The 13371-nt window shown below is 37.9% G+C and overlaps 1 protein-coding gene across 8 annotated transcripts in view; it reads left to right on the forward strand.

Moving 5' to 3' along the window:
- GRIA2 (glutamate ionotropic receptor AMPA type subunit 2) overlaps nucleotides 1-13371 on the forward strand; it is a 115728-nt gene that overhangs the window by 44525 nt on the left and 57832 nt on the right. For all 8 annotated transcript variants that reach the window (XM_073341454.1, XM_073341445.1, XM_073341446.1 and 5 more), the window contains exons 3-5: nucleotides 1080-1319; nucleotides 6758-6954; nucleotides 11037-11090. In XM_073341454.1, coding sequence (XP_073197555.1) covers nucleotides 1080-1319; nucleotides 6758-6954; nucleotides 11037-11090 — 491 coding nt within the window. The remainder of the gene's footprint in view (nucleotides 1-1079; nucleotides 1320-6757; nucleotides 6955-11036; nucleotides 11091-13371) is intronic.

A 13371-nucleotide genomic window follows, 5' to 3' on the forward strand; every position in this document is an offset into this window, starting at 1 on the left:
CATCAGTGCAGTTGAGGGCAGATTGCAGCACATGATGTTGAAGAACTGCAGTCAAGATTAATGGGCATATTCTCTTGATGGATCTGCCTACTATTTCAGGTGACTACATACAGACCATGAAAGCAGAGAGGAGAAATGTGAGTCAGATAACACAGATGTTTCAGGGATACACAGCAGAAGCAGAGTGAATATTTCAGTTATTCTCCTCCTCTCCCCAGTTTTAGTAAACAGAACCATATATTCTTCTACACATGTGACATTTGCCATGTCGATTAACAGAATGACGCAGAAAGCGTAGATGTTTACCCAGGCTGCAGTGATCAGCATTGTCATTGGCTTGAATTATCTGTAGAGGTGATTTAAAAAATAATGATCAGCATATTATTTACACCCAGGAGATTATTCTTTCTTCTATGTGTCCTCAAGTGTTATCCAGAAGACCTGCTTTTGCTGAGTCCTAAAAAGCTGATATTAAACATTTAATTAAACAATGCACTGGAACACAACAATATACAGTGCCACTATCTCTATCCTCTTGTTTTCTGTGTTTGCTGTTTTGTGTGTTTGGTGTGTAGTTTTGAATTTGCAATTTCCTCAAGCAGTACAAATGGAAAATGTATTTGTTTAAGGTGTTTTGCAAGAAAGAAAAGACTAAAAAAGCCTTGTCACCAAAACCAGATTGTATTTAATAGGATAAAAAGTAGCAATTTCCATAATTGTGCTATAGTCAGACATGAAATTATCAATTTTTAAAGAAACAAATTCCAGCTCTCTTTTGTGCATGGAATTTATAAGCCAGCTGTTAAGTTTTCTTTCTGAAATAATTCTTTTGAGTGTAAGCCACATAATACATTATTACATTGTATATTGTATTAAGGTAGCTTTTGGTATATTAAGTTTTGTTAGTGATTAATAATATGAGATATATTGTTATATCTAGAAATATTGTCTTTCTCCATTAATTAAAGTGTGTGAGTATACATTTGTAGAATATAAATATGTGATAGGTTTCAAACAAACTTTTACAAATCCGTGCTGTTTCATACAATTTGATCTGTCTTTGTTTCTATCTCTTCTAGTCTGCTCCCAGTTTTCAAGAGGCGTCTTTGCAATTTTTGGATTCTATGACAAGAAGTCAGTAAATACCATAACATCATTTTGTGGAACTCTTCATGTCTCCTTCATAACTCCTAGTTTTCCAACTGATGGAACACACCCATTTGTCATTCAGATGAGACCTGACCTCAAGGGAGCTCTTCTTAGCTTGATTGAATACTATCAGTGGAACAAGTTTGCATATCTATATGACAGTGACAGAGGTAAGATACAGTACAACTTATCAGTATAGTTTTTGCTAGATGTACCTAACTGAAATGCTAAAGCAGTATTACAAAGACAAGCAGAGCAAGGAGAAATGTTTTCCCTCTTATGCCACTTTAACAATATAAAACTCGGGTCTCAGGAAAAGAAGCTTATCTGACTGCTGTATATGGTCAAAGAATAAATGCGTTTAACTGAGAATGAAATAGTTGCAGTATATATCAGAATTATGGACATGTGCTAATAAGCATTGATGCAAGTATAATATTGTCTTTGGAAAATAGTTCCATTAGAAAATCTATTTTAAAATGTAAGTGTTTTAAAAAAATGCATCTTAACATTTCTCTATTTTTTAAGAATTTAGAACATTAAGGTTACAAATGCCATACCAATTAAAGTTAGAGAACCAAACCAAATTTCAGTCAGCTCATTTCTTCTACCACACAGCAACTTTAAATGCAACCCCCCAACACCCCCCAACATATAGTTCACTACTGCAGTCTCATAGTTCCAAACAATAATTGTCCAATTTATGAAGATCCAGGACTTCATCTCATCACAAATCCCACCCACCTAGAACACCACTCATAGGTCCAATTAGACTTGGTGGTAGTCAAGGGCATCAAGGGATGGTTCAGTCGCACAGAGTCACTTCCAAAGAAGGTGCAGAATCTGTAAGTGGAGAACCCAGAGTAAAACAGGACCTAAGGAAAAAGCTCTAGATCGCTAGACACAACCCTCTCCCCGCCCCCATTTGTTGAACTTGGCTTACAGTACCAAATCAAACTCCACTACCCATAGGCTCAGATGACCCACTCACTCCTGTCCTGCACAATTCCTATGTTCTTTCAAGATTATTTTTATTACAGTACTCATATTATTTTATACAATCAAAACAAACAATTTGCAAAGGTGGCAGGTGTGTTAGTTGTTTTGGGGGGTTTTATACCAAGTTGAAAAGGGGAACGGTTTTGACTATCTTTGTTGGAATTCCACTTTTTTATTTGTCTCCAAGTGCTCCTTATTTTTTCTTAATAATCTTTCTTCATCTTCTTTCTGTTTTCATTTTGTCCTCTGTCTTTGAAAGCGATTGTGTGGTGATTCTTCAGTATGTTCATTGACCAAAAACTTTCCTTAGGGTTGCCTTGTCATAAGTAAATGTGCAGAAAATGGTCAAGATGTAGTTAGATTTAAAAGATGGTTCAAATTTACCCTGGTATACTTTTTTTTTTTTTTTTTAACAAGCAGTGAAGTGGGTTTTACGTACTCACCTTCAAATGTCACCACCTTCCACTGGTCTGGTTTGCATTGTGTTGTTCAAAAAAATCAAAAGGGGCTTCTTCAAGGCACGTTTATGTGGTGGTGTTTTTTTAAGCCCTGCAGTTAGATAAACTAAAGCTCTCATACGACCTCTAAAAATGACTTCATGTCATGCAGTATGATCCCTGAACTGGACTGCTCTCAGATTCTCTTCAAGTTCACATTTGAATTAAAAACATTCTTTGTCTTTGCAGAAAGGGCAAATAGCTTATTCAATGCTCCATCAATCAACTAGCATTGCAGTGTGTGCTAGTACACTGCATGTGATTACTATTTAGGAAAATTCTTCAAAGCACCCATTTCTATAGTACATCTTACTGTCAGCTGTACTGAAGGGAGTAAATAACTAAGTGAAATAATATATATTGCCACATTTTGGTTTTGCCATTTTTTGTTTGTGTTTTCACCTGAATGACCAGGCACCCAAGTAGGGAAGGTGATGGGTGCCATTTGTAAATCTCTAGGGGCATGAATCTGCAACACTTACTCATACTGCGTAGTGTATTACTCCTGGAGTTCTTTCATTGATTTTAGCGGGGCTACCTGCAGAGTCAAGTACTTCTCAATGTCCGTAAAGGTGGCAAAATTGGACCCTAAATTAGGAGAAGCCATTTTTCAGCTCAAAACACCATCACCTCAGTGACCACTGCCAAGGAGGTGTCTATAAAAAGTATATATGATTCAGCATGTTATTTTTTTCTTCTACTGTGGAAAGAGAGAGATTTATTCCCATAGGATAAAACATTAATAAAGTGGAATCAGGTAACTTTATAGCAATTTCAGTTTAATTACTTATTCTACAACATTGAGTTTATTATTACAGCTCCAGTACCTTTGTTAGGGACCGATCTTGTGAAGTGCTGAGCGCTCTCACATCCCATTCCATTCACCTTTCAGGATCAGACCATTATTTAGTACAGTACTTGCTCTCATATGGATTAATCACATTTTGTTTTTTAGTGTTTTCTACCTTCCATACCTCTTCTTCTTCTTCTTCTTCTTTTTTTTTTTTTTTGCATAGTTTGTAATACTGAGTGGTATGGGAGTTTGCCTTGGTTGTACGGAGAATGGAGACGGTGTTAGAGGATTCCATCTGCAGCCAAATTACTAATTCAAAAAAGAAAATGCTAATCTGACATTTTATGCGGTTGCCTCCATTTAGTCCTCCCATTCAAAAGATCACTGAACTTAACTGTCTGTGCTCATTATGAGCATTTGGGGAAAAACACTCCTGATTCTCAAGTTCTGAATTAGTACTTGAAGATTTAATATGCTAGAACTAGGCCTTATGCAGTCTCCCTATGCACTTGGGCCACCATAACAGTTACACAATGTCAACATAAACAGTAATATGGGACAATATGTCCTCTTAAGGCTGAAGGTCCAGAAATCCGGAGATTTAATGTAAATGAATCAATACCCTAATTTGAATTTTGATGAATATACAATAACAACCTGATTCATTTGTCCATTTGATTTCAGAAATCACAACCCTTTTTCTCCCCTCTCTCTTTCTCTCAAGGTCAATCATAAATACTCTATATGATTTTTCCTTAAAAGTAGAGGAGGCCATAGGAGTGACTTGTGTTATGAGAGAAGCCTAGATCTCTATGTAAATAGTTAATAGATAAGGTCCAAGTAGATGTAGTTCCTTGATTTTGCAGGACAAGTAAAATGTCTTGTTGTGTACTGCAAATGGCTTCATCTGTGCCGCTCTTTACATCCGTTTATAACAATCTGAAAGCCCCTTGGAGGCAACTATTGATAATGAGGGAGTTCAACTTTGTGACCATTGTTGCACCTAGCCATCTTTCATGTGTGAATCAAAGGCAGTGTAAAATGCACAAAAGTTGGATCAAACTTTAAAAAAAATATATATGTATAATCTATCCAGTGATACATAAAATTGTGCTACACAGTGTGTGTATGGGAGGGAAGTTAAATATCTCGTGGGGTTTCTGACCTCCTCAGTGAAAGGATTGGCATGTAAACCCAAGTGTCCTGGCCAAATGCCAGACAGGAAAATTCTGCCCTCCCCCACTGTCTTAAAATTCCCTCTGTTGTTTCAGTTGTGGTTGCCTTTCCCATAACATTGTGTGATCCTTTTGGACCATGAGTCCTGCTCTGGGGTAAATGAGCCACTTTCCTTTCCCTGTTGACCAACTCCCACTTGGAAATGTTGCACTCCTGGAACTGCTGCTTTAATTTGCTGAGGTGCAGTGACCCATTCCCACCGCTGGGGTCTGCTGTCCCTGCTACCCCTAAATGTTTAGGGACCTTGTTGTAGCTGCTCTCTTCGACCCCCTGCCCCCTTTTCTCTGTGCTTCTTTAAGGATGCAGTCTGTTGCATGAAGCCCTTTAATGAGCCTGCCCATAAAAAAACAAGAGGTACAAGCTGCCACTTGGGATCCATGGAGAAGGCACTAAAAAGGAGTCTCCTCCCAAGAAAGATTCTATTTATTAAGGGAGATTTAACAAGTCTACAGCTAAGTTTAAAGCATAGAAACCTTTGTGAGCAAAGATTCATGGGATTATATTGTAAATAACAATAAATATTCAACCCATGCCAACTCATAGAAAGTGTATAGTTTAAAGACGTGTAGGAGGACTGCAAGCTGCAAAATGTGAGGTAGGACAACGATTATGGTTTTGTTGGCCTGCCCTGATCTGTTTTAGAGTCTGTTGATTTGATTTTTAGATAAAATATCTATATCTTTTTTAAAAAAACGACATCCATCAAAAAATAAAAATTTCCCCCCCACAATGTAAAGATCCACAGTTGTTTTCAGGAAACATTGAAAATAAAGGTTTAAGCCTGAAATAATGGTGACCAATCTTATAGATCATTAACATTTTCAAAGTGTCAAAATTAATTGTTAAAAGCCTATTGGTCTTAGTGTAATGAGCCATTTGCAAATTACAATTCAAATGTAATTCTCGTTGTGATCCTTGTCCAACTATGTGTGTTACTGCTGTTATTGTTAATGAGAGTAATGTGTAAAACTTTCTTTATATATTGTGGCCGAAATTTGTCTCAAAGAAAATGCATGGCTCAGTTTATTTACACAAGTCAGAAATGACTACTCAGGTTTTACGGTAGATAAACTATATATAGACATCGATGTGGTTGTGAAAAATCTACTGACTTGGGATAAATACTATATGCCGTCCTAGAAACACTCCTTTTGGGATTCTCTGGGTAAAATTTATAGCTGATAATTCTCACTCACTGCTGGCAGCTGGAGAAATAGTGTTTATTTCAGGGTAGACTTTCATTACTGGCACTGAATTACATCTTTCTTTATTTTGTTCTCCTTTACTTCATGTAAGGGAAATGTAGACCAGTAAAATTTCTACTGAACTTACAGTATATTGTTAGCTGTTGAAATTGTACTGAGAATCCATCTCTCTGTCAAGATTCCGTGTCCTTCCAAAATAAAATAAAATAACATCTGTAAAAATTGACATCTTAGACATCTGTAAAAATTGCTTGTGGGGTGTTAGTACTGAGTCTGTTTAGGTTAGAAAGAAAAGCATTTCATCAGATCTTCTGTAACTGGGGCTATTACTTTAGTCAACAGAAATAAGGGCTCACGAAGAACCACTGAAGTAATTGGGAGTTTTGCCGTGACCTCAGTGGCACTGGGATCAGGATCAGGCTTTAAATGCATTGCCACTAAAGCATGGGGAGGTAAACAGTTCAATAGCATGTAGTAATAAACAAGAGATTCCGTTGCTGTAATTGGATAATTTTTCTCCTAAAAGGCCTCTTTTGAAAAGTAGAGTATCTCCCAAATGCATTGCAAGTTTTTATTGTAGGGTGATACAATTTCTTCCTGAAGCAAGCTGAAGCAAAAACAAAATGTAGTTGTTTATAGGGTCCAATCCTGTATTCCTTGCAATGACCTACATGGAAGTTGTGTGTGCACAGGGCATGCAGGATCAGAGCCAGGTGCGTCACCTTTTCAGGAGAGTTCTGTCACAGCTATCTTTTCTGTTTGGCAACCACACAAGTTACTGAGTAGTCTTTAAAATAAATTAGCTACAATTTACACGTTATGGGCCTGTGTTATTCTTGCAGCTTGATCTGTTGTCTTACCCCCACACCCCTTACCAGGCTTATCAACACTGCAAGCAGTCCTGGATTCTGCTGCTGAAAAGAAATGGCAAGTGACTGCTATCAATGTAGGAAATATTAACAATGACCGAAAAGATGAAACTTACCGTTCACTATTTCAAGATCTGGAGGTGAAAAAGGAAAGACGAGTGATTCTGGACTGCGAGCGGGATAAAGTGAACGACATTGTCGATCAGGTTTGCTACCCTCAATGTTTCAATGACAGCAGAAATGGAAGTCTTCTGGGTTGTATAAGCATACGTAATGAGTGCTCCTGTAGTGCTGCTTTATCAGCAGTTTTTATTTGTGTATGATTATATTATGATGATCAGTTACTTTACCCTTTGAATACGTTTTTATACCATGTTCATCACTGTTGTATCTGAGTGCCTTTCAGTAGTGTATTAAGCAATATGACTACATATCTGTCACATCTTTGTTCTCTCATCTCATTCTCATCCATGAGAAGTGGAGTGTTTTGTTTTGGTAGTGTTTTTTTTTTTTTTAAATATATATACCTATTGCCATGTGTTTATGTTAGAGAAGGCAAGGTCTTGCCCTCAGAGTGGTGAGATTGGTGATGTTCCTTAGTTTATGGGAAAGTTTGTTCCACAGTCTCGGACCACACACACACACACACGCTTTACTCTTATTGTTGAGAGTTCCATTGTGCCAGAGGAGTAATAATAAATGTGTTTCTATGATGCTGATGTAGCAAAAAGAAACTTCGGATAAGGAAGTAAGTCCGTTGCTTTATGTGGGTGTTTTATTATTTTTTCTATATCCAATACAGAAATTAATACTCATTAATAAATAGATTTGCAATTACCAATTATAAAGTCCCAAACCAATAATTGATAATCATTTAATATGGAGTAACTAATCTACTCAATCTAACTGCAATGTCTCTTGGAGGAGCAACTACATGCATATATGCATAGTTGTTACACCTCAGTAATAAAAATATTTAATAACCAAATAGGCTTTAAATAATCTAATACATGTAACTAATAATGAATTTAATTAAGTTCATACATCATATGTCATCAGTGGGCTCAACTCAAGAGTTTCTGGATGAAATTCTGTGGCCTGTGACATGCAAGAGGTCAGATTAAATGCTCAAATTGTCCCTTCTGGCCTTTACATTTAAAATACTTAGTGTTAGATATTGCATTTACTTATAGCCATGTACTCCACTGAAGCCAATGTCTGGAACTTGGCCAACTAATTCTTGTCTTAATGTAAATTACAGGATGCCCATTCCTGCCTCTTTAAATTAGTCAGAAACTAAATGAGAGAATCAACTAGAGTCCCTCCTTCTTCCAGTCTTTCTTTTTTTTTTTTTAGGGCAGTGTAAAAGCAGGTGGCTCTATTGGTCCCTTGCATCACCTGCTAGGCTGGGAAATGCAAATGTCTTTGAACTACGTGACTCCCTCAATACTCTAGATTGATTGTAAATTATTTTAGATCAGCACTTGCATTAGGACCTCAGGACTGGGAGGTGTACTGAATAGTGCAGACCCAGAGTGCCTTCCTCTCAGTACAATTATTGGACTGGGTGGAGTCTTTGATGCCACTGTCACCTCCCAGAAAAGAGACTGTCCCAAGTGTCCATGTAATGCCTAATCCCAATGCATCTGGAATGTCCTCCCTAAACTCAAAGCTGGTTAGCATTTTGAATGGACTTCCAAACCCTGGAAAAGCAATATTGGCAGTTCATGTGATTTTGTTGTGAATCTCATGATATTTGGTGTGTTGTGTTTTTTTTCTTAAAGCCACAGTCCTTACTATCAACTGATTGTGAGAATTTTTGCTTTAAAAAAAATAAATTATTACCCCTCGTGTTTGAGGAGAAAATCTTGAAAATGTTACCCCTTAAAACTCAAAACCTCAGAGCAAATAAAAGTGATTTTTAAAATCTCATGATTTTTAAGTCAATCTCATGATTTTTTTGGGGCCTGACTCAGGATTTTTGAATGAATATTAGAAAAGTTACCAACTCCTGTCCACCATAATCCCAGCACTATGCTCAGGGCAGACATTCGGATAAGTTTAACAGACTCCTGATGTAGGCGATGTGGAGCCTAGCAGCTTATGGAGAATTGCCAGCATTTTCAAATGATTTTCAAGGGACAATTCTCTAAATTGGCAGGGAGTCTGGAATTTATTAGACTCCCAGTCACTGAAGGGTTTAGTGTACATTCTGGTGAATTTTAGCATATATATATATATAAATTACTAGTTAAGTATTCTTATCCCAATTTTAGAAAGACAGAAAGAATGATAAAATATTAAGTGATTTGACTAGTGCAAGAGCAGGAGTTGACAGTTCTTGCTATCAGTCCCATGCTTGATCCACTAGACTAGGCTACTTCTCACATTATTAATCTGTACCCTATGTTACCAAAGGTCACACTGACTACAGAGCTGTGGAGATGGCTGAACTAGCAGCAGACAATCAGCAGTGAGGGAGTTTAAGGCAGCCTTAATATAATTAGGGCTGCTTCTCCCCATACAACTTCAGACTGGTCTGTGCTCCCACCAAAAATCTATGACTGTCTCTGCTAATTTTGGCAGGTTTGCAGTTGCATTTTAAAAATGTTTTTTTTCTCTCCTGTTACTATGTGAAAGACCCACACAACAGGGCAAACTGATTGACAAACAATTGTATAGGGGAATCAGTGAAACTAAGTATACACAAGGTACTGTCAAATGCACAGGGCAAACAAACCAGAAAAGAGATTTTTATTTTCTAATCTTTTTCAGAGGTATTTACAAAGTAGGTAGAAAAATATTCAGACAGTGTTTTGATTTTTAAGTTGGCAGTGTCACTTTCAGACCCTAATTCTACAAACACTCCTGCCAACTGTAGTGCTTATTTCTGTCATACCAATTTAAATACCAAGTATAGATCTTGATTCAGGAAAGTACCTAAGCATGTACATAATTTGAAGCCCATGAATAGTCCTATTGAAGTCAGTAGTGCAGAGTGATGATGAGACTGCTCACTTAACAAGCCCTACGCTCAGGAAGTGTTTGAAGAATCAAGCTATTAAGTAATACATATGGTATGACAGCTACAGTACAGAAGAGATCATATAAAAAGCTATAAATGCCACAGATATATCAATAATTGCAACTTTTCTGACCAAATTTCATCATGTATTCATTCATCCCTAGCTTCACTGAAAAATAATTAATATCTTTAAAATTGTCTCAAAATCAAGCAAACAAAACTATTATCCATCTAAATCCATTCTGTGTTCTATATTTTTGATATTTTGTTGCCATTTTGGAGTAGACATGACTGCTTTGGGGAGGGGCAGTTTTTTTTTGCTTAAGTAGTATTTTGGGGTCCATAATAACTTTCATGTATAATTTTGAGTGTGATCATTTTCCAAATTTTAGTTTGTTATCCAATACTTCACAGAAACCCCCATAACAGGAAAAACTAATTACAAGCTGACTGGTACATTAATTTTCACCTCCTAAGAACACTCTGTGAGCAAATATAAATAGTGATAATGAGCCCTAAATCTTTTATAATAATATACCTGCTAAGATGTAAAAGAAATAAATCTTACATGAATTGAATGAAGCTAAAGTTTCTGTCAAACAAAAGCCTGACTTTATAGAAAAAAGGTGCAGCTTTGATGGGTGCCAGTGTCGATCGACTACCTAGATCTTGGAGGCAGGCATGACCACTTGTGCCTCCCTTCCCATTTCCCGAGAGCCGATAGGTAGGGAGTGGGCAGCATGGCAGGGATGGGCAAAGCCTTGGCTCCATTTCCCCTTGCCTCCACCATTTAGTGTCCAGGACAGCTGAGCCAGCACAGAGGGTGTCATAATTCGCTGCAGGTACTGCCAGCAGTAAATTACTGCTCTTCCAGAGTAAGGGGGAAGCAGGGAGGGAATTGTGCTACAGAAGGTGTTTCTGAGGCACAGTGCCTGCTGGGACTATAGTTGGAGTATGCCTAAAGGTACAATCTAGTCCTTGGAATTCAATACGCATCTTTCAGTGTCTTGGGGACAAATCTTCAGCTGGTGTAGATCAGCATAACTCTGTTGACTTCAAGGGATATGTGCTGATTTGCCCCAGCTGAGGATCTGGCCCATGGTGTTCTGGGTAAAATAAAAGCACATATTTTGAACAAGCACAATATAAATAAATAAAGATTAGTGAATAGAACTAATCTTGGGGTATTGGTTAGTTTTTTAGGGTAAACCCATGTAGTAACTGTTCATTTTCAATGAAAATAAGTTTTATGTTCTTTTACAGGTTATTACGATTGGTAAACATGTGAAAGGATACCATTACATCATTGCAAATCTGGTAAGTGATTTCATTATTACCATGTGCCTGCATTATGCTTTTTAGTGTTTATAGTAACATAGCAGGACAGTAATATGTTTTATGAGCTTGTAGTGGATATTTTTTTGGTGGGGGGGGATATTAAATTTGTTCCTCCTTGCTAAACTTTTGCTATTTTATTTCTTACAAAAATGTCTTTGGGACTGGTGCATTCAGGTATTGAATGCTTCCTATCATGTTCCCCTCAATGTGAGTTGAGGGTGCTCATCACCTCCAGAAAGATGTTCAGCATTTTGCAGGATAAATCTTTTAAACTATACACATGAGAGCAGTCCGAGCATATGTGGGAATTAGAATACTCATTGCCCTCCATGTAGACCACATCATTTAATTAGGGAAAAAACATTACCATTACAAATTATTTGTGCCATTGATTGTGGAACCAGTTTTTTGTGTCCTTCTTCTTTTTTCAAAATTCCTAGGCTTTACATTTAGTCCATGTAATTAGTCCATGCGTGCAGTTCTCACTGAAGTTAATGGAATGTAATAGGAGAGCCATAGCAAATCTTTCTTACCTTGGATATTATATGTGTTGTTAAAACGAAAAGACAAAAAGTAAAGTAATATGCCACCATCCAACTAAACTATTCCAAATGCACCTCAATACTGATATCTGATATTTATTCCAGTCACAATGTTGACTGGGCTTGCTTTTGGCTATTAGTGTGGTCAGGAGTGGGCTGAGAATAAGTATATATAATAAATATTAAGTTGAACTTGAGCTCACCCAATTAATGTTGGGTGAACTTTATCTTATATGAGTTGGTAGCCGTGTTAGTCTGTATCCATAAAAACAACAAGGAGTCTGGTGGCACCTTAAAGACTAACAGATTTATTTGGGCATAAGCTTTCGTGGGTAAAAAAAACAGTTGCATCTGAAGAAGTGGTTTTTTACTCACAAAAGTTTATGCCCAAATAAATCTGTTAGTCTTTAAGGTGCCACAGGACTCCTTGTTGTTTTTATATCTTATATGCCATCTCTTTTGAAAACTCTTGGTCTAGATTTTGCAAAGATCAGTAAAACTGTGTCACTAAACTATTGCAAAAAGCCAATAAATAACCTTATATTCCAAGATCATGCTACATTATTTCGTTTTAAGGGCTTCTAGTGTCAGGGCCCAATTTTGCAGTTCATATTCACATTGGTAAGCACTTGATCAGGCAAATAATCCCACTAACTTCAGTGACAATACTCGTGTTGGCGATCAGCAGCGTGAGTACGGGCTGAACAACCAAGACCTAAATCGAGACAGAAAATGGATCCACAAGGCCAAATTGTGACATTATCCACTGGCTTAAGAAGTGGCAGTGTAGAGCTGCACCATGCTATGAGCAGTGAGTGGCCCCCCAAATGGCACATTGTTTAAGGACAAGGGCAGTGCCCAGACTACACCATCTTTAGGCTGGTGTAGACTTCTTCTGTTTGTGTGATTAGCTTGATCGGTGGGCTGATGTAGAAGGGAGGCCTCCCTACTCTTCTCGGCTCTGGGGCTCACTGAGGAAGCCATCTGAGTGAGAGGGGCTGCACCCTGACAGGCCACAGAAAGAGGAAAAATTGAGTACAGTCCTCTCTCCCTACAGCACACTTTCATAGGGGTCAATCACAGTCTGACCCTCTAGTTAATAGCCTATCTAAGAGAGATTTAGCAAACTCTTTACATTGTTTCAAGGTTAATGATCTGAACTGCTGTTTTCCTTTTCTGAAGATGAAGAGCCATTGAACTCAATGGAGCTATGATGATTTACACCATCAGAGAAATTAGCCCAAAGGCCAGATTCTGAAGGCTTGATTCTCAGTTACTCAGTTCCTGTGCTTGGGGCAGGGACAGAGCATGGAGGCAAAGTAGCTATAAACCGCTTTGTTTTCTGTATTGTGGCGCTTTGTAGGTGGTTGACTTGGCTTAGGGCTGCTCTAACTTACATTCTGTTTCCCCTGGCCCTCTAAGGGCTCGGGGAAAACAGAACAGCTCCAGACATGCCACTGCCTGCTCCCAGTCTACCCTCTATCAGACATCAAGAAGCCTCCCCAACTCGCATGTGCAGGATATATTCTGTAGGGGCCATTTCTACCGACTTTGAGGCCCCTTTCTGCTGCCAGTGTGATATAAAGGGGTGTTGGCTTAACTCAGAATCAGATTCTGAATGTCTGTTTAAAAGCAGAATAGTGGAAACATATATGGAATTAATCTTTCTTGAGAATAAAAGACCCAACCCCCATGTACTGCAGGTTTATCAAACAACA

The sequence above is a fragment of the Lepidochelys kempii genome, chromosome 4, assembly GCF_965140265.1.
Source record: "Lepidochelys kempii isolate rLepKem1 chromosome 4, rLepKem1.hap2, whole genome shotgun sequence".
In the NCBI taxonomy this organism is placed as follows: domain Eukaryota; kingdom Metazoa; phylum Chordata; order Testudines; family Cheloniidae; genus Lepidochelys; species Lepidochelys kempii.